The 22,139-nt window shown below is 45.4% G+C and overlaps 1 protein-coding gene across 1 annotated transcript in view; it reads left to right on the top strand.

The window, feature by feature from the left end:
* Positions 1 to 2,161: 2,161 nt before the first annotated feature.
* Positions 2,162 to 22,139, top strand: part of SCHIP1 (schwannomin interacting protein 1) — a 343,356-nt gene continuing 323,378 nt past the window's right edge. Inside the window, exon 1 of the mRNA XM_069213261.1 lies at positions 2,162 to 2,513. Coding sequence (XP_069069362.1) covers positions 2,508 to 2,513 — 6 coding nt within the window. The 5' untranslated portion in view covers positions 2,162 to 2,507. The remainder of the gene's footprint in view (positions 2,514 to 22,139) is intronic.

Raw genomic sequence — 22,139 nt, 5'->3', positions numbered from 1 at the left:
TAAAATTACCCTTGACTCCCATTACCTCTACATACCCATGAACCCTAAAATTACCCTTACCTCCCTTTACCTCCACCCACCCCATAACCCTATATATAGCCTTACCTCCCTTTACCTTCAATCCACCCTTAAATCATTTTTTAAACAACGTAAAAGGGATGCATAGTAAAGGTTGTTCCCCTTCTATCTGTTTTCCCTTTGTAGCTGTTTTCTGTAGTCACATTTTAATATGTAATTTTTGTATTCAAGTGGCTAAGCTCATTTTATACAAAAATAAAAAAAACACTAGCACATCCCCACTCTATCAAAAAGTTGACATTAGAGTGTGGAGTATAGCACCTGAAATGTTTCCACAGTTTCATCTGTCCTAATTTTGAGACGAGCTAGGCCCATATTTATACTGTTTTAGCGCCGGATTTCTGTCATTTTTTTTACTCAAAAGCGGGTCAAATTTACAAAACATAGGTCCATATTTATACTTTTTTTAGTGCTGCATTTGCGTCATTTTTTTACGCAATAGCAGCGCAAACTTCCAAATGACAATTGAATTTTGTAAATTTGTGCCACTTTTGCGTCAAAAATTGACGCAAATGCAGCGCTAAAACAGTATAAATCTGGGCCGTAATGTTTGTCAGATAATTGTGATCATTACATGATTCAATAACTGTTTTAGCACAACCGGAAATTATTATATAATGGTGAATTTAGTTTCAAAAGGGAAATAATATAAAAAACAGATGTTCAGCATATAATGTTCTAAAAGTGACACACACTTTTTACTTTTGCTAACAGCTATGGCTTTCTAATGCTGAGATGTGCAATACCTCACTCCAAAGTGGTAATACAATCAAATAGCATAAATTCAGTTTACCAGATTTTACCACTTCCTGGCCTGCAGTAAATGAGGGACAATTAGTTAAGTCCGCAGGAACCTGGGTCTGGAAGCAGAGATTTGAAAACAATTCCATCTCTGCTTTTATACCTAATGACACCTTCTTATCTTAGCACACCTCTGTGAGGATGTATTCCCACTATATTCGAGAGGTAGGAAGCTGAACTTCCTGCCAGACAGTCTAGGCTTATAAATAACCTCCCATCAAGGTTCGAAATGAATTAATTTAGGTGATTACCATTTCTGACTGTGATTCCATTGGTTGGAGTTTCCTGCTGGCTAAATACCCATAGCTCGTCAGAAAGAACGTGGAGGTTGCGCCACTTCGGGTCCTATAACAAGATCAGCGGGGACTGGCGGAGCCATTAGCCTCCTGCGCACCCGCTAATTGTCAGATCTGTTTTTTAAATTAAGAAATGTCGTCTATATGGGATGAAGCACCTAAAGGACTTCAGGGGCCAATAGACTTGCATTATGTGGATGTAGTTGCCATGGTGACGCTTTTATTCTCCAGGAGGCAGAGAGGTTGGGCTTAAGCAGCCCGGGACCAGCATGTCAGTCACCAGGCGATTCCATTCACATGCAGGCGCCGGCACAAGTAACAGCGGAGTACAGTAGACAGTAGAACTTGAGAAATGCATTCGGTGTGTCTTGCAAACCCGCGCCTGCTTGTGTATCTGTTGTTCTTAAATTTTTTTCTTTTAAGTGAGCACATAGAAACCACACAAGATCAAATATATAATTGCCTATATTTTAGATTCCATGACCAGTACTTTTAAGAATGTGATAAAACATCAAAAAGTAATGACTTGTGCCCTTCCCATATTTGGTTCTAAAATTGCCATAGTCACGGACAATATTTAATTTCAGACCAAAATTAAATAAACAAGTCTTTGCCGAGTTTCTTCTCCAACCTCAATGTATATTTTTTGTACAAATGTCTTCAGGAAAATAAACATAAAAACATCGTAAAATAGGGTTGCAAATCTTGTTTGTTTATACAGAATTTGTCGTTATTATTTGGGGTGATTTTGGGGATAGGCAGAAGCTTAAATGGAAGTTCCTCGAGCGCCACTGCAGACATGCAATCTCTTTACACAGTCATTTAGGGGCACACACGGTGTACATGTATGGAGCACCTCCGAAATAATAGGGAAGCACGTTGTATTAATGTTTTAAAATGTGTGCAGAGCAGAAAGCATCATGAATAATTCAAATGAGACACACATTCTGCCCCTGCAAGGTCGATGACTGAGGGAGGCAGGGTTTGGGAGAGCCCGGCTCTCCAGCAGAGGAAGACGGGGGCAAGTTCAGCACAGAGCTCTCGTCTAGCCGGGCTAGGGGCGGAGCGCCCCCACACGCCCACCGGCAGCACATTTCATTCGACGAGAGCGGAGCCTTACAGCTGCTGGCGAGAGTTAAGCCGGAATGTTTGATGGCAAGCGCATGAAAGTCTATTTCTGAACTGGGCAGCCACGTCCCGGCGGTGTGGGCTCATAGGGGAAGGCGCGGCGATGAGGTGGACCGGAGGCGCTGCGCCTTCCTGCCCCACTCACCACCTCTGACTGGACCCGCTTGTAAAATGGCTTGAAAGTGCCCCACTCAGGATAAGAAGATGAACGTGAGTACTTCGGGCAGAGGACTGTGATTTGTATTCCCCCCTATCAGAACCCTCCTTTCTTTGAGTGCATGTGCCGTGTGAACAGGAGGACTGTGCTAAGGCAATGTCGTGTTAAAAAGGTCCGCTACTCGGCTGTGTGAGGGTTAATGTGGATGTGTAGCGCCCGCGGTATCGGGAAGCGTACCATGGAGCAGAGTGACAGCTGGAGTGAGGCAGATGACAGGAAGCACTGAGTTTAGGGTCGAGCGTAGGTGTGTTTGTGAATGAGCCTGCAATGCTTGCGTCTTAGCAGCCATCCTGTGCTGGAAGTGTTTGCTGTCCTTCCTTATGCACAAAGGTCCATGTGGACAGAGATTGCCAAAGTGCTGTTTAGGCACCTGCCGTGCTTGCACGTGCATACCAGTGTGTGTGTGGTTCCGTTTGTGGCTATTCGTGTGTGCGTGTCGTTTAGTGTGTGAGTGTGTCTACATGTATGAATGTGTTTGGATACGCATGTTTCTATGTGTATGAAAGTCCGCGAGGGTGCACGTGCCTGCTTGTGTTTTTGTGCTTTAATGTCTATAAATGTCAGGTTACAAACGTGTGCGTGCCTGTCCGTTATTGTAGCATATGTGTGTTTACATTTATGAGATGCTATAAATGCATGTGTTTCAGTTTGTGTAACTGTATGTTTATAGATGAGTTGTTTGAGAGCTTATTTTTTGGTGTGAGTATGCATGTTCATCTTTGAGTTTGTATGCACGTGTGTGTACGTGTGGATGTGTGTGGGTATGATATTCACGTACGTGCATGTGTGACTGTATGTATGGCATTTTGTGGACACGTGTTTGTGTGTATTCAAATGCAGACGTGTGTATAAACGGTTATGAACATGGACACGTGCTTGTGTAAATATGTGTCTACCTATGTTTCTCTGTGTGTGTATGTGCACTTGTGAGTGCTTGTATGTGCGTGTGTATACGTCTGCTTGTAACAGCATTTATATATGTGCATTTAGGCAGAAGGAGACTGCCATCATTGTATTCCTTCCTGCCATTAACATCCTGCGGTCATCGCTGTAGACAGCTGATTGCTTTCTGGGAGTCTCAACTGACGCTAAGTGTTACACTTGTTCACATGGAGCCATCACCGTCTCCCTGTCTCTCTGTCTATCCCTCTGTCTCCAGTGGGGGTCTCTATGGAGTCCTCGCATCCCTTAGTGATAGAGCGACAGTCAAGTGCCTTATGCTCGGGATTAGCCGATCAATCAGCATATATCAGTATAGCCCAGATGTCCAGACTGCATCTATGATTACGTTTCAGTGGTACTGAAACTAAAAAAGAAATTATTTGAGCCTGAATCCCCCAGGGGCACATTGCTTCTTTCCATGATTACATGGTGTTTTAAAACTGATAATAGGGTTCCATATGCTGGAGGCTATAATTGATGCTCGTTTCGTATTTAAAATGATATAGGTTCGTTGTGGTTAGGCATATGCAGTGGCGTTTATCTTTGTAAGGTAAAGTGATACATCCTTGATGGAACTAAATCAAATTACTTTTTATTTATTTTCATGACATGTAAATAATATCTATATGCATATGTGCATGCATTACATGTAATATGCATGCGAAAAGGGGTGCTAAGTATGGAGGTGCAGGGAAGCAATACAGAAAGGGTGGTGGGGAAAATATTTAAAAACAACGTGGTGAGAGGTGGATAATGCGTCCATTTTCTTGCGATAATGGCATTACTCCTAGTCCTACTCCCTCGCCTTCCTTTAAACCAATGAGGCTTCCTGCCTCCCACTAGACCCTCCCCTTCCCTTTTAAACCCCCCCCCCCCACCCCTACCCCCTCCTGTACAAAAACCAAGCCCAAGCAGCAACTCAGACAGTCCGTACCGGGAGGGCGGGAGGGAACGGAAAGGAAGGCGAGGGAGTAGGACTAGGAGTAATGCCATTATCGCAAGAAAATGGACGCATTACCTCCCGTCCCTCCCTCGCCTTCCTTTAAACCAATGAGACATAGCAAGAAGCACACAGGAGACGGACACTGAGTTGCAAGAAGTTCAATATCATGCACAAAGGCCACCAAAACCCCACCCCTAAGACTTCATAGAGGATAAGACTCAGTGAACCAATACCGACTCCAAACTACCCAAGTCCGACCGGCCAGAATGCCAAACGAACGCCAAAGGCGAGGCCCAAATGGCGGCCCTGCAAATTTCCACCACTGAAATCCCCTGAGACTCTGCCACCCAAGCCGCCATACCCCTGGTAGAACGACCCCAAACCCCTTGATGAGGAACAACCCCTATCAAGGAAAAAAACAAACAGAATCAATGATCTCACCCCCCGACTCAAGGAAGCCGTGGAAGGCATCTCCGCTACGGGCCGGCCCAAAATTTACAAAAAGCGAATCACCCTTACGGAAAGGAGCCACCACCCTCAGGCACTCCAACAAAGCCCTGCGTACATCCAACAAATGCAAACGAACCACCTCCACCAAAGCGGGATTCGGACAAAAGGAAGGAAGGATGACCTCCTGGCGAGCATGAAAAGAAGAATTGACTTTCGGGATAAAAGAAGGTACCGGAAACAGAACCACCCGATCCGGAAAAACTTCCCAAAAAGGAAAGGAACAGGCCAAGGCCCCCAATTCAACTAAACGGCGAGCCGAAGCAATGGCCACCAAAAAGAACGTCCTTAAGGAAAGAAGACGTAAACACAGTCCCCCAGAGGTACAAAAGGTTAATCCGTTAAAACCTCCAATACCAAAGAAAGATCCCCTGAAGGAAAAGAACGTACAGGGCGAGGAAACAAATGAAGAAGCCCCTGAAAAAATCCCGGCAACAAACGACCCTTAACCGGAAGGCTGCGCCACGGACCTCAAAATGCCTGAATAGCCGCCCACTGTACCAGCAGAGACACCCCAGACAACCACAACTGTGCACCGTCCTGCAAGACCTGCATCACATCAAAGACAGACGTGCCGGTAGGATCCAATACATGTCTCAAGCACCAAGAAGAAAAAAAACCTTCCACAGCCTACCCTAAGAAAGTAAAGTGGAACGCCGCCTGGAACCCAGTAAAGTAGAACTTAAAGCCACTGGCACCCCCAGACCCGTCAAACCTCGGCGGGCCATTCCCAGGCCGTCAAGTGTAACCTCCCCTAAGACCTCAACGAGAGGCCGGGAAACTCCAGGGGAGACGGACACAGAGGAAGAGGCCACATCCGACCGGATGCCCTCAGCCTCAGCAATGGGAACCAATTCGCCCTAGGCCAATGGGGAGCAATCAGGACAACCCTGGCCCCCAGAAGCCGCACCCCTAACAGCAAAGGCCGGAGTAGCTGAAACGGCGGGAACGCATACAAAAGGCCCCTCGGCCAAGGACACGACATCCCGTCCACCTCCCAGGCTTGGGGACACCGAAAACCGGGAGCCGAAGTGACCGAGCTACGCGTTTTTCTCGGACGCGAACACATCCAGCACTGGAAGACCCCAGAGCCGAACCAGATGAAGAAACAGTGAACTCTGGATGGAGAAAAGTTGAGAGGAAGTAACACAATGCCCAAACGTATGCAGCCCTGAGAGCAGAAACCCACTCCTGAGCCCACACAAAAATCTTCCAGGCCAGACCGAACAAAGCCCTAGACCAGGTCCCCCCTTGAAGTATGACATAAGCCCTGGCCACTACGTTGCCCGAACAAGCACCGCAGAACCACCAAATGACCTCGCAGCCGCAATCATAGAAAAGCACGGAGGGCCGTCTGTACCACAACCATCCACACCATGGACCGGAGCACCACAAACTTCTTCACTGACACTGCCACCAAGCCAAGAAGAGTCCGAAACTGAGACCCCAGAAAACTCAGATCCTGGGATGGGACTAAACCGATAGCCCCCCATTGATTAAAAAAAACGTGGTTCTGCCGGACACCAGAACTTGGGCAACCTGCTTCCGAAATAGGGCCTGCGAGGTAGAATGGAGCAAATGTCGTCCAGATATGGATGAGTAAACACCCCTTCTGAATGTAGCAAAGCCACCAGGGGGGCCAGTACCGTCGAAAAAATCTGAGGAGAAGTCTTCCGGCCGAACGGCAGAACACAAAACGGACAGTGCACCCGATCCCCAGCAAACCTCAGGAACTTTTGAGAGGATCTTGCCACAGGCACGTGTAGGTAAGCATCCTGCAGATCCAGTGACACCAGAAAGTCCCCACGTCTGACCAATGGAAAAATAGTCTGAATGGACAGCATGCAGAAATGCACTGTCCCGATCCAGGTATTCACCTCCTTTAGATTGAGCACAGGCCGAAATCCCCCTGAAACTTTCTGTACAAGAAACAAGACCGAATAAGTGCCCTGACCCCGTTCGTCTAGCGGAACGCGGGAAATGGCCCCTTTGACCAGTAAGTCTCGCACTCCGTTCAACAATGCTCTTCTCCGTGACCCCCCTGAAGGCAGAGGTGTGGGACGTACCCCTGAATCTGGAGGAAGCACAACAAAATCTATGACATAACTATCGGTCACAATGTCTATTACCCAATGATCGTCTACACTGTCCTCCCAAGCTGACAGAAAGTGACACAGTCTTCCCCCAACCGGCCCTCTGCCAGGCCCACAGTGATTGTCAGGACCCCTTCTTGAAACCACCCCGGGTCGCAGGAGCAGACTTCTTAGGCGAAAAACGCGGCTGAAAACGTCGTTTCCTGAATGAAAAGGATTTAGCATCCCTAGTAGGAGAAGATCTGGAATGCTTCTTCCACCCTTTACCCGAAGAAGAACCCCCTTTATAAGGTAAGGCATGCTTCCTCTCCTTAAATGCCTTGGAAAGCATGGACGGCAATCGCCCTCCAAATAGGTTACGGCCTTCAAACGGCAGTCTCAACAAGGCCGCCTTCTCCCCTGGATCAGCCTTCCAGGAACGCAACCAGAGGGACCTACGAGCCCCAATCAAAGCCCCAGAAGCCAGAGCCGAAGTACGGACCACATCTGAAGACACATCTGCCAACAACCAGGCCGCTGCCCCATACCAGCCAGGAGCTCCGAACACTCTGCCCCATCCTGAACAGCCACTGCCAGTACATCCAAGTCCTGCACCAACGACTGGGCCGCATAAGCAGAAGAAATACCTGCCCTCAGAGCCAGATTCTCAGCCGCAAAAGCCCTCTTAAGCCCTGAGTCCACCCTACGGGCCGTGGCATCAAGCAGGCACACAATCCTCCGGATTGACAGCTGTTTTGCCAATCAGGGTAGCCAAACGTGAAACCAGGAGAACCGAGGAAGGCCATACTTCCTTACCCTAAAGCAAAGAACGTATCTGAAAGAACCGTGGAACCTGAGCCATATCCACATCCTCCACTCCCAAAACACCATATCCTTCACAGGTCCCCGAAAAGGCATGGAAAATTCAGACAGCGTCTGATATCGTGGAAATAAGTGAGAGCCAGCGTTGGCGGGACTAAACACAGGAAACCCCAAATTGTCCCGTACATGTGCCATCACAACCCACATCACCTTCCTGGAGCCAAAATCACCCCCAGAGGATGTAGATGGAGCATCCCCTCCCACACTCTCAGAGGAGGACTTCCCTGCAATTGCAGGAGAATGGGTAGCCCTAGCCCCACTAGGCCAGGCCATCCCCGCATGAAGAGCTCTGGAAACAGCCTCCTGCACCTCCTCCCTGGACATGATGGGCGCAGCACCACCACCCTGAATCTGGGGGCTCCCAGGAGTGGAAATGCCATCAGCACCTCCCTCCTTTGAGGAGGAAGAAGAAATAATCCTCATAAGACATTTTAAGGGTGTAGGCGGGAGTCGTACCACTGTACACAGGTAACCTGCTGCACCAAAGGTACTTGACCTCGCCACTGAGCTCTAGCACCTGGATTCCGGCCATCAACTGAATCTGTAGGCACGATCTCATCCACAGATAAAATATACAGGGCCCAGGAACAATATCCCAGAACCAATCCAAATAAAGGATAAAACAAGAATTTCAGTCAAAATGCGGGCAGAACGCCCGTCTTACCCGCACAGAAACCCAAAAACACTCTTCGGCATCCCTCCGCGGCTCCGCGGCGAAGAAAAACCGGAACTGAACGCCCCAGCCACCAAGAGCCGGCTGACCCCGTCAGCCGCCTCCCAGGACGCGTCTTACGAGCAGCCCCGCCTTCTCAGAAAAGACGCGCCCGGCCGAAGCACACCTCGCGGAGCTCCGCTTCCCGAGGAGTGCATCCAACGATGACCTCCAGGCCCCGCCGTGAAGGTAAGTAAAAAGAGAAAGTCTAGCGTGGGCTAGACAAAAAAAAGAGGGGGTAGGGGTTGGGGGGGTTTTAAAAGGGAAGGGGAGGGTCTAGTGGGAGGCAGGAAGCCTCATTGGTTTAAAGGAAGGCGAGGGAGGGACGGGAGGTAATACAATGGACCAGCTGGGGGAGGGGAACATGACATTTAAAGCAACGGGGTGGAGAGAAAAGAGTGGGGAAGCAGCACAGAGGGGAAAGAGCTGGAAAACACGCCCACTCCAATAGATTGTGTAAAACAAAAACAGTAGTTCCCTGAATGGAAGCAATGCCAGCAGAGGAAGGATACAACCCAACTAGTAGGAATGCTGTTCAGAGCGAAATACTCCTGGGCAGGACAAACATGAAATAGGGAGAAGGTAATTGAATCAACTTGAGACAGCTGAGATTGACACCACAGCCATCCAATCACACTAGGAGCAAGGGACTTACCCAAAGCCCACTATAAGTAAATGTTATATATTAGTAACAATAGATCAGTTTACAGGCGGCTAAGGTAATCAAGACCTAAAACAACAAAAACAGGAAAGAAATGAAGACAGACAATCCACATCTACACCCAAGGATCTGGAAGAACACCCCTGTTAGCATTAGATCTATCCTAAACATACTCCTCTATTGAGAAGGATCTGAAGACCCATTTCTGTCGAGAACACCACATTGTGACACAATAGGTAGCTCCTTTCATTACATCACGCCTTATTGTGAGAGAGACATTATTGCGCCTCAGGGCTAACACCCTTGGTCAATGCTCTATTACTTTCATTCTGCGCTTGTCCTCTAAAAATGCCAATATATACATACATAAAGGAAACAGATGGTGACACTTGCTTCTTATTGCATCATGCACTGTCTGTTTAAGACACAATAATTCTAACTAAATGTCATTCAGAATTTTGATACCATTTAGAATACAGAAGGGTTCCTGATTAAAGAACTCAGCTGGAAGGTAGTTCAAGCTTGGTTGCATGGTCTCCTCCAGTTCCTTCAGGATACCTCCCATTGCAATACTAATATGAATAGTTGACTCAGAAAAATTGACAGCAGGCAGGGAAGTCTGAATAGAAAACTGAGCAGAAGTGGGATCGCTGGATTGGAGCCCCTGAGAGATAAGTACAGAGAAATTGACAGGGTTTTGCTGAGTACATTTTCACTGCTTCTCCTCTGTTCGTGATTGGAAGAATAAGCTTGAGGAGATACAGTGTTGGTGCACACTGATGGAAGATGCTCCTCATTAGTTTTGCGGAGTACCTAATTGTATGTATAAGTTGTTCACAAGGTGTAATATTGAAGGGTAAAAATGTGCAAAATTGCGTTTTTCATATAATGTTCCCAAAAGCACATGAATCATTAAGTGAAACTGTGCGAAATTCTGAAGTAACTGCAAACCTCACTTTCCAGAATCACTCAAGATAATGGCAGCGGAACTTTCAATGTATTTTCTTCTTGAACCATCTTCCCACAAAACATTTTCTGCTGAAACCAGTCCTCCACAGGGAAAAAAAAAACTGTAAAATTATGCACCTGTGAAATGCATGATATGCAGTTTGTGAAGTTCACAATTTTCACAGTCAAAATAAAACGTTTGTGCGGGCCTAGTAAAGTGTCAAACCTTAAGCATGCTAATATCCTGCCACAAGAAAGCCACAAGATTCCCAGTTAGATTGTATCTCGAGGTCCATGATCTGAACAGGTGATATTAAATACTTTCGAACTGTTCACAGCTCAGCTTCACACTAACGCCTGGTTTATGAACTGACAACAAGGATCACTTTCTTGTTGATGTTTTCCAAGGTTTTACCTGATCAAGTAATGTGTGAACAAAAATGAGTCTAAATCGTGTCAAATCTGAATTTCACAAGCAGTATAGCAGCAGGAAACCATTAGATCACAACGTTTCAATTATCAATGGTATGTTACAAGTAAAACATCAATGGAGGGACGTTTTAATGAAAGGTCTCAAGAAAGGAAATTAGTGTGGACTTGAATCACACACATTTCATACAGTTATTACGCTGTCGAAATGTTGTGGTGCATAGAACATATTTGTATCTCTGGTGGGGGGGGGTACTTTGTGGAATTGTAGTATTATACGAGGAGCTAGGGCAGTCCTATGATTTCTTAAGTGTATTAAAGTGAAGAGAAGCACATATGCCTGGCGGGATCCTTGGCCATATAATAGGTGTGAAATGTCCCTCGAGTGAGCTCCTCACACATGTTAATATTGTTTCATGTCAAGTTCAGGAAAGGCAGTTTATCACTCAAAACACATTTAAAATAAGAATACAAGTCTTGTATTGATTTTTAGCTTATTAAATTCCCTATGAGATTCCTAAATCAAAACTTACGTTAACCCTTAATAGAAAATATATACATGCAATGAAAGATAAATACCAGATGCCTTTACTGTTAAGGAACCTGGTCCTCCACGATGGTGGATAAAAGCTTAGCAACTGCCACATTTGCAGGGTTTCCAAGGGATATGAACTCCAGAACTATCTAAGCTGAAATGTTCAAGGAAGAAATGAACTCCAAGAATGTTAAACACGCATTTTCAAAGCAAATTGGAGTGCCTGTTATATAAATGTAAGATCGTCTTCATTGACTGGCAGCTTTATGTGTATGTTGTTTTGTAGATGGGTGAGTGAGTAAATGTGATATCAATTATTAGGATTAACTTTTGAGAGGATCAGTGAGTAATTAGATGGATGAATGCAAAAGTGCTTCGGCTCATTGACGGGAAGTAAAAGGTGAATGATTTCATTTTTGGATGAAGGGTTGAATAATTGCATTAATGGAAGCCTGAATTAACTGGTGGCTGCATGAAAGGATCAATTACCACATGCACGGACAGATGATTACATGTTACGCTAATCTTTACGGGCTGAGGCCTCAGACAACTGTGGTGATAGTGCTACAAACGTGCCAGTGCAAGTATTGCACCAGAGCTGGGCAGCTTCATTGCAAGAATGCCAAAAATAGATAAAGAATTACTAACATTGTACTACTGTAAGCATTATATCATGGGTCAGCACTACTCTTTGAAGAGTGTGTACAGTATATAAAGAATGACCATTATTATTCCAGTGCAAGAATTACATAGGAGTGGGAAAAATCATGCTAATGATGCCCACCATAGGTCAAGAACTATCACTGTTAATCAGGTTTAGATTTGCCCCATCACTTAGTTATCCATTACATGTTTGGAATTGTACCGTCACTCATTAATCTAATCACTGTTAAATACTTAAATGTCCCCAAAGCCACATGCAGCTTGATTTCCACTCAGAATTCGTGAGTTTGCACCATTACTTAGAATACCATGCTCCCTGAGCGACTTTGCGGCAAGACGCATTAATCATAGCGCATGTTTAGATTTGCATGTCCAGTCAGTAATGATTAATGCATGTTGAGATGCATTTGGGGGAAGGAATGAGATATCATGAGAACTTCTGCTTTAACTGAATATATGAAAATATGAAAGAGCTGTCAAATGTGCACAAATTGCAAAAAAATGTGCAGTAGTTTCCACTCTTTTTAAGTGTCAATTGCTAGCCTCTCAGCGAGTTTAACATGGGGTACAGTCTAGGTCTCCAGGTCATTTTGATTGCAGGTGAATTCAGAAAAGCGGGGCACTGGGTGGCTAGAATGCATGCTTTTGAAGTTATGTTCGAGGCTTATCCAAGTTTTCTGTTGAGTGAAGGTGAGTAAGTGTCTGACCAAGTGAGAAATTCACCTATTAGGCGATTTAGTGATTGGGATTGAGAAAGTGAGTGACTATGTGGGCAAGTGGTTGAGTGAATGAGTGAGTCAACGGCCTACTTATCAGTCTTCTCAATTGTGAATGAGACCCACTTAAGAGGCCTTAAACTCAATGCAAGTGAATTAGAGGTACCTGAGAACTGCATACCTGCTTGCATGCTTGTAATTTCTTCCACATAGTCAAGTTTTAATTGTTTTGTGACTCTCCCCATTTGCACGTCCGCTCAAGAATACTAACTGACAGCATCTTTCTGACAGAAAATAAAAAAAATACAAACATTTCTCCAAGAGAGGACAAGAATATTCTCTTATGATCTCGATTAGCAATGCAGACAGTTGATTAATTCCCCGTTAATCAAAACTATTCTTATTGGCTGCCAACAATATTTACACTGTATTGGAAATTAACAGTGGAATTTCAAGTTTGATACAGCAATTAATGTTAGCAATGTTTGTGCAACAATAGACTACACCCAACTGACTTCGTGAACAGAAATGAAAACATCTAACTGGTATGTCTGATGGCCTGATGGTTTAGAATAGACATTGGAAGATTCCATCTTTTAGGAAGGTAAATAAACGTTAAAAGCAAATTGTCCATCTCCTGAAGAAAGACTTTATGGTTTTTGCCACAAAACTGCACTAATGCATTTTTGCGGCAAAAAGTTTAACGCCGGCTAACACCATTCCTTAGGGCCACCCTAACGCTATATTTATACATGATGCAAGATGGTGCTAAGGAATGGCTAGCGACTGGAAAAAAAGACGCTAGCCGAGCAGGGATGGCGTTAGGGAGTATGGCGCAAGTGGGCCAGAAATTACATTAGGCATGTTAGCGGCAAAACATACGCAGCTAACCAGCCTAGAGTAATTTTCTGATGCACAAGCAGCCACAAACATGACTCCTGTCTAAGGATAGACAGTAGTCATGCCCACCACCCCAATGGCCTGCATGGGGGACCAGTGTCCCCTGGGCAAGGCCATTACACCCAGTGCCAGGCAGGGGACTCATGCCAGGGGCCCTTAATGGTATACCTAAAAATTGTTAAACATATTTACCTCTGTTTACCTGGGATGGGGTCCTCCATCCTATGGTGTCCCTCTGGTGTGGGTGGGGGTGTCCCTGGGACTTGGGGTGGGCATCTTTGGGCTCATTATATGGTGTTTGGCCATGGATATGGGTCCACAGCCACCCTAACGCCTGGTCTGACCTAGGCGTTAGATAAGGGTGCTAAGCAGGCTTAGCACCATTGTCTGGTCCACCTACTCCTTGCGCGTGGTCTCTGCTGCAGAGTATAGATTTGACATTAGGGGGTTAGAGTCATATTGTGGACAGGAACGCCTACCTTGCATGTAATTAGTGCAAGGTGGGTTGCCGCATCATCAGTATGGGGCTACGCCGTATATTTTGCCACTAGACGTGTCTAGCGTCATAGTATAAATATGGCGTTAGGTTTGCACCATTGTAGAGTCAAAATAAAAGATGCTAAAACTGCAAGCAGCGTATAAATATGTCCCTTGGTATCCAGTTTGTTGAAGGCGGTAAAGCCACTGGGGCGTAAAGTGTCCACAAGGTTGGCATGCCGTTTTCCTTATAGCTGCAACATCGTTGAGGCTTCTCTTTATAGTCAGGACACAGGCAATTCCTGCTCACGCTGCACCCCCAGTGTGGTTCTACTTGGGGGATGCAGGAAGAGCTCCCCAGAATACTTTTTGCCACATTCTTAATTCATAGGACCACTCAGTGGTCCACCTCAAGCCATTGTGCGACATTTATGGTTGTGGGTTCACATCTGCTTCTTGACATTCTTTTGGTGAGCTTGCATAGCGCTTATCTTAACACTGCCTTTATTTAACACTTTCTGCGGATGGTGGGAATCGAAAAGAACCGAGGATAACCCTATGTGCTCTGTACAGTTTGTGCTTCTAGAGGTTCATGCTATAAGGTATATATTCTACAAGGAATAGGGTATTGTTGTACAATTTGCTAAACAATTCAGGGGCGATCGCTTATATTTTTGCCAGTTTTTTTAGACTTCTGATGATGAGCATAATTGCATGATACATCATGTAGGCTGTGCGTTTCAATGTACATCAGGGAAGCCAGATTTGTACTATCCACAGACTATACATTTATAGAAAATATATGTAAATGGAGCTGATCTACATAGTCAGAGTTATCTGAAATTCTGGAATGGAACTAGCCAGCCCTCCTGGACACCTCTGATGAATGGGACAGCTGCCTGACTTTCTCACTTGTTGTTATTATTATTATTATTATTATTATTATTGTTATTATTACCACAGCAATAATAACACTAATAATAATATATTAGCAAACAGTCCTACATAGATGACTCTGCATCCTGGTACACTACAATAAAAGGCCAGTGACGTGCCCTATGACTAAGCCTGTGGCATCCGAAGAGTATACATTTGGAGATGTTACAATCGGTTCTTAACCAATCATCTATCTGGTTTTTCTGTCTGTGCCCGGGCGACTTCCACTTTGTCAGTTACTCAAAGAACCGCATTAGGTTCGAGTAGAATATTGTGTCAACTTGCAGAAGGAAATTATCAACGCGTGGTTTAGCGCCGCCTCCTCATTACTGACCTGCTCTCATTTGCATGCCACATTTCACAGCAGAGAATGGGTAATGATAGATAGCTGCTGATGCCAGCTGGTACATCATTGGCAGGGATGCTGGAGGCTGAGAAAGAAGTGGAACAAGAATAGATTACATTTATGTGCCCGTTTTCAGGCCACGAACGCAGCACGCCGGGGAAGGCGGCAGACGTGGCTTGTAAAGCCCCCTCCAAGGTTTCCCAGCCGAAAGGGGTCTATTTTTGAGAGCAGTGAATCTCCTGTTCAGCGGCTCTGAAACCTAATGATATACGGCTCGAGAGGGCACAGCTGTCCGTGTTATTTTAGGATTGGCAGACTGTGCTGCCCCTGCCACCAGAAATAGATAAACGTGCATAGCAATCAGGGATTTCTGTGCGCAGTCACAGAAGCAGGAAAGAGCAAATGCAAAAAGAGCTTTTGGAAAACGGAGTCCCATTTTCATTTGCATTTTCTTTGATCGGAGACCTCATTTTAGGCAATGACCTTCCTTCACGTGTAAGCTAGTTTATTACGCTATATGCCTTAGGCCGTAATTGCCTTTCCACTTTCATCATCCATCGTCATCTCTCCATCTTTCTGGCAGAAACCACCACGCCCCCCTAGTCACTTCCCCATCTCTTTTTAGACAGGGACGTCCTGTGAACCTCACTTTGTGGTCCCGCCTCTGCTATTCTCCAGGGTCTCCCTCTAAAATCATATCAGACCCCTCAACTAACCCTCGTTTGGAGGGTGTCGACGGCCTCAATGTCATTTTCGCAGTATCCCCGAAAATTGTTCCCTCCTTTTACAAATTGTTCCCTCTTTTACAATCAATGGAATTTCCCACCTCAAACACCAGACTTATCCCTTATTGGAAGCTCAATGGAGTGACAAGCACACCTGCGGTCCTTTCCTTTGGTGATCCTCCCTCAGATATTTCACCTACTTACCCACCCATCACCTGTAACATCGGTTTTACTTCTCATTCCATTTTGGCAACACATTTGTTTATGTAGAAATCCAGGGGCGGCTCCTCTGCTGTGGTGGAGCAGCGTCAATCCCCCACCCCTCCCACCCCCCTACCACCAGCAGCAGCTGCAAAACTGTAGTAAAAACGGCGGGGCACTGTGGATGATCGCCACGTAGGGGAATGTACAGAGCACTCCCCTCAGTGCGCACGTATGTTTGACCGGCCATCTCATTTCAAGTAATTACAATAAATCCAAAGTTAAAATTTATGGAATGTGTTTGCAAAAGTCAATCACAAAGTTTTTCTTACTATTCTTATTCTTGATTGAAAAATGACTGGCCTTTATTAACCCCTTCGCTGCCAGGCCTTTTCCTCCTCAGGTGCCAAGCCTTTGTTTGGCTAATTGGGGCAGTTCGCACTTAGGCCGTCATAACGTTTTGTCCACATAAGCTACCCACGCCAAATTTGCGTCCTTTTTTTCCAACATCCTAGGGATTCTAGTGGTACCCAGACTTTGTGGGTTCCCCTGAAGGAGACCAAGAAATCTTCCAAAATACAGCGAAAAATTCGTTTTTAAAAAAAAAAAAGGGAAAAAAGGGCTGTAGAAGAAGGCTTGTGTTTTTTCCCTGAAAATGGCATCAACAAAGGGTTTGCAGTCCTAAAATCACCATCTTCCCAGCTTTCAGCATTAGGCAGACTTGAATCAGAAAACCCAATTTTTCAACACAATTTTGGCATTTTAATGGGGCATACCCCATTTTTACTATTTTTTGTGCTTTCAGCCTCCTTCCAGTTAGTGACAGAAATGCGTGTGAAACCAATGCTGGATCCCAGAATACTAAACATTTAAAAAAAGTAGACACTATTCTGAATTCAGCAAGGGGTAAGTTGTGTAGATCCTACAAGTGTTTCCTACAGAAAATAACAGCTGAAATAAAAAATATTGAAATTGAGGTGAAAAAAACAGCAATCTTTCTACACGTTTTACTCTGTAACTTTTTCCTGCGATGTCCAATTTTTTAAAGCAATATACCGTTACATCTGATGGACTCTTCTGGTTGCGTGTATATATAGGGCTTGTAGGTTCATCAAGAACCCTAGGTACCCAGAGTCAATAAATGAGCTGCACCTTTCAATGGGTTTTCATTCTATATGGGTATACAGCAATTCATTTGCTGAAATATAAAAAGTGAAAAATAGGTATCAAGAAAACCTTTGTATTTCGAAAATGGGCACAAGATAAGGTGATGAGAAGCAGTGGTTATTTGCACATCTCTTTATTCCGGGGTGCCCATACTAGCATGTGAATCACAGGGCATTTCTCAAATAGACGTCTTTTTTACACACTGTCTTACATTTGGAAGGAAAAAATGTAGAGAAAGACAAGGGGCAATAACACTTGTTTTGCTATTCTGTGTTCCCTCAAGTCTCCCGATAAAAATGGTACCTCACTTGCGTGGGTAGGCCTAATGCTCGAGACGGGAAACACAACAAAGACACATCACATTTTTACATTGAAATCCGACATGTTTTTTGCAAAGTGCTTAGCTGTAGATTTTGGCATCTAGCTCAGCCGGCACCTAGGGAAACTTACCAAACATGCACATTTTTTAAAACTAGACACCTAGGGGAATCCAAGATGGGGTGACTTGTGGGGCCCTCACCAGGTTCTGTTACCCAGAATCCTTTCCCAACCTCAACATTTGGCAAAAACAACACTTTTTCCTCTCATTTCGGTAACAGAAAGTTCTGAAATCTGAGAGGAGCCACAAATGTCTTTCCACCCAGCATAATGGTACCTCACCTGTGTAGGTAGGCCCAGCACTCGCAACAAGAAATGCCCCAAAACACAACATGGACACATCACATTTTCCCAAAGAAAACAGAGCTGTTTTTTGCAAAGTGCCTAGCTGTGATTGTGGCATCTATCTCAGCCGGCACCTAGGGAAACCTAGCAAACCTACACATTTTTTAAAACTAGACACCTAGGGGAATCCAAGATGGGGTGACTTGTGGGGCTCTGACCAGGTTCTGTTACCCAGAATCACTTGCAAACCTCAAAATCTTGCCAAAAAAACACCTTTACCTCTCATTTCGGTGACAGAATGTTCTGGAATCTGAGAGGAGACACAAATTTCCTTCCACCCAGCATCCCCCCAAGATTCACGATATAAATGGTACCTCACTTGTGTGGGTAGGCCTAGTGCCCGCGACAGGAAATGCCCCAAAACACAACATGGACACATCACATTTTCCCAAATAAAACAGAGCTGTTTTTTGCAAAGTGCCTAGCTGTGGATTTTGGCCTCTAGCTCAGCCGGCACCTAGGGAAACCTACCAAACCTGCATATTTTTGAAAACTAGACACCTAGAGGAATCCAATATGGTGGTGACATGTGGGGTTCTGACCAGATCCTGTTACCCAGATTCCTTTACAAACCTCAAAATTTGGCCCAAAAAAACACTTTTTCTTCTCATTTCGGTGACAGAAAGTTCTGGAATTTGAGAGGAGCCACAAATTTCCTTCCACCCAGCGTTCCCCCGAGTCTACTGATACATATGGTACCTCACTTGTGTGGGTAGGCCTAGTGCCCGCGACAGGACATCCCCCAAAACACAAGGTGAACACATCACATTTTCCCAAAGAAACCAGAGCTGTTTTTTGCAAAGTGCCTAGCTGTGGATTTTGGCCTCCAGCTCAGATGGCACCTAAGGAAACCTACCAAACCTGCTCATTTCTGAAAACTAGACACCTAGGGGGATCCAAGATGGGGTGACTTGTGGGGCTCTCACCAGGTTCTGTTACCCAGAATCCTTTGCAAACCTCAAAATTTGGCCAAAAAAACACTTTTTCCTTTCATTTTGGTACCAGAACGTTTTGGAATCTGAGAGGAGCCACTCATTTCTTTCCACCCAGCGTTCCCCTAAGTTTCCCGATAAAAATGGTACCTCACTTGCGTGGTTAGGCCTATTGCTCGCGAAAGGAAAAGCCCCAAAACACTATCTGGACACATCAAAATGATCAAATACAAAACTACTCCGTTTTTGGTTCTGGGCTCAGCAGCCATCTAAGTAAACCTACCAAACCCAGACTTTTCTGAAAACTAGACACCAGAGGAAGTCTAGGGAGGTGTGACTTGCGTGGATCCCCTAATGTTTTCTTACCCAGAATCCTCAGTAAACCTCAAATTTAGCTAAAAAAACAACACTTTTTTCCCACATTTCTGTGTGGGATCACCACACCGGGACAAATGTCCTACCATCCAACATTCGCCTTAGTCTCCTGGTAAAAATGATACCTCACTTGTGTATGTGGGCCCAGTGGCTGTGACAGGGAAGAGCCAAAAACATGTCAAAATTGAGGGGGAACCAAAGCAGGTCCAAAAGGGCAGTTTGAAAAAAAACATTTTTAGGCTGACACGTGCAGCAGAATTTTTTTCAGTATAGATGAGATAATGTTGAGTGGTAGGAATTTTGTGGATTCCTGCAGATTCCGGAAGGTTTCATCACAAAACTGTGGGGAAAATGTGTGATTTCCAGCAAAGTTGGATGTTTGCAGGGCATTGTGTGTAAGAAAAGGGTGCAGGGTGCATATGAAGCACACCACCCTGGAATCAACCAGATGTTTAGTTTTCAGATGTGTCTAGGTCTTGTGGATTTTTCTACATGGCAGCGTCCCAAAGTCGAAAAAGTGCAGCCCTCACCATTCCAAGTGGGACGATTTTGAGAGTTACCAAGCTCTCATGGCCCAAATGTAAAACCAAAACCCAATAATCAAATGTCCTCTTGCTTGCCATGGGATAAGATGTTTTAGTGTGCGGGGGGAGAGCTGAAAGACTGTTACCCACTTCAGTTGGGGTGAGGGCATAACCAGGCCAGTACTGGTTGGTAGCCACCACCCACTATTTTTTTTTTGTTATTCCATGGCATCTAGTAGACTTTCTGCCCCCGGGTGTGGATCAGGGGTAATTGCCCCATCTGCCCACTGGTGGGCAGAACAACTTTGGCCCCATTTATTTGGGGTGGGGGTATGGCCATACCTCCACCCTCTTATTTAAAAAGAAAATCGTCCCTGCTGGGCTTTCTGCCCCCCTTGGGGGCAGATGGGCTTTCCAAAAATAGGCCGATCTGCCCTCAAGGGGGGCAGAGATGGCCAACAGTAATGTGCCCCCATGGGGAGCGACCCTTGCCCAAGGGGCTGCCCTCCCCCAAACAAAACACACACATACACATACTCCAATCCCTGGTGTCTAGTGATTTCTGCCCCCTTCGGGGCAGATTGGCCTAACATAAATCGGCTTATCTGGGGGCAGAAATGGCCTAAATACAATTCACCCCCCACCTTTGCTTAAGGGGTCACTTCCCATATATAAAAATATAAAGTAAATAAAAAAAAATATATATATATTCCTGGTGTCTAGTGGTTTCTGCCCCCCTGGGGCCGATCTGCCCCAGGGGGGGGGGCAGAAAATACTGTAAAATATTTTGCTCCCCTATGGAGCTGCCCTTGCCCAAGGGGCCGCTCCCCTTATGTGTTAGTATAAAAAAAAAAATCCCTGATGTCTAGTGGCTTCTGCCCCCCCCCACCCCCCCCCCCCAGGGGCAGATAGGCCTAAAAGTAATTTGGCCCCCCGGGGAGTGACCCTTGCCTAAGGGGTCGCTCCCCACATATAAAAAATAAATGAATAAACAAACAAAAATGTAACCCTGGTGTCTAGGGGTTTTCTGCCCCCCCCCCCCCCCGGGGGGGGCAGAAATGGCCTAAAGATTAATTTGCCACCCCCGGGGAGCGACCCTAGCCTAAGGGGTCGCTCCCCACATTTATAAAAAAATAAAATGTTATACCCTGGTGTCTAGTGGACATTTCTCCTGCCTGATCGCATTGCGATCCGGCTGCAGAAATGCTTGCAGAGACATGAAAGGAAAGGAAAGGCCTTTCCGTTCATTCCTCTGCTGGCCCCCTCCTCCCGAGCGGAAGAGAAATGCTTTGCATTTCTCTTCCGCATCGCGTTGGGAGGTGACCTCTGATGAGGTCAACACGCGATCGTGTGCTGACGTCATCAGACGTCACTGGGGGTGTTGGGGTGGGAGGGAAATTGATTCCCCTTCCAGCCCTGACCTGGGGGGTGCGGGGGCTATCCTCGGGGGGAGTGCTAGCGCTTTCCCCTAGAGCCAGTAACCGGCCGGCTGAGAGGCGCAGCCATGGACGTAACCAATACGTTCGTGGCCGGCAAGGGGTTAAAAACTTTTCAATGAATATTAGTGCACTGACTGGCATTTCCTTTACTGTCATATTGAAACAGTATTGAGATTAAGTTGTTTGCTGCATGTATCAACGAATATGGGTGCGCTCTCTTTTTCCCTATACGGCTGCAGTAGTGACATCAATACCCTTTAGTCACTACTAAGATCACAGGGTGGCCCTCATCCCCTCAACAGTCTCCTTATTGCTGCCAACGGACCAGGGGAAGGACAATACAAAGTATACCCAAGCAAGGTCCATGTCCATATTCACCGTCTCGTGGGTGCATTTTGCCTGCCATTGTGATTCTGGTGAGAGCTATCATCAGTACATATTCTCTCAAAATTACGAATGGGTACTGTATTTGTATTTTGAATTTATAAAGCGAAACAACTATCCAACTAGAGTACATCTGCACAAATAAAACCAAGGAAAATATCTACAGAGAGGCAGAGCTCACCATGGAAAGACAAGACATATAGAACGACCTATCTAACTCCTAACTAGATGGAATCAGCAAACTCCTTAAAAGGTTCATGAAAGTTTGTTAGTTTTGACTCTTGGCGTGAATTTAATGGCACAGTGTTCCATTTTTGCACTTCAGCAAATGGAAAATGCCCTATCATCAATGCTTTATTTGGGCCAGTGGTTTCTGTAGCTGTAGCACTTAATTATCAACACCAACAATTATGACAGTCTGCCACATGGTGGAGCTGTTTTCTAATTTAGTGACGAGCTCAACAACAGTTGTTTATTAAT

This window comes from Pleurodeles waltl, chromosome 11 (genome assembly GCF_031143425.1).
Source record: "Pleurodeles waltl isolate 20211129_DDA chromosome 11, aPleWal1.hap1.20221129, whole genome shotgun sequence".
Taxonomy (NCBI): Eukaryota; Metazoa; Chordata; class Amphibia; order Caudata; family Salamandridae; genus Pleurodeles; species Pleurodeles waltl.
This window is presented reverse-complemented; position numbering and strand designations above follow the sequence as displayed.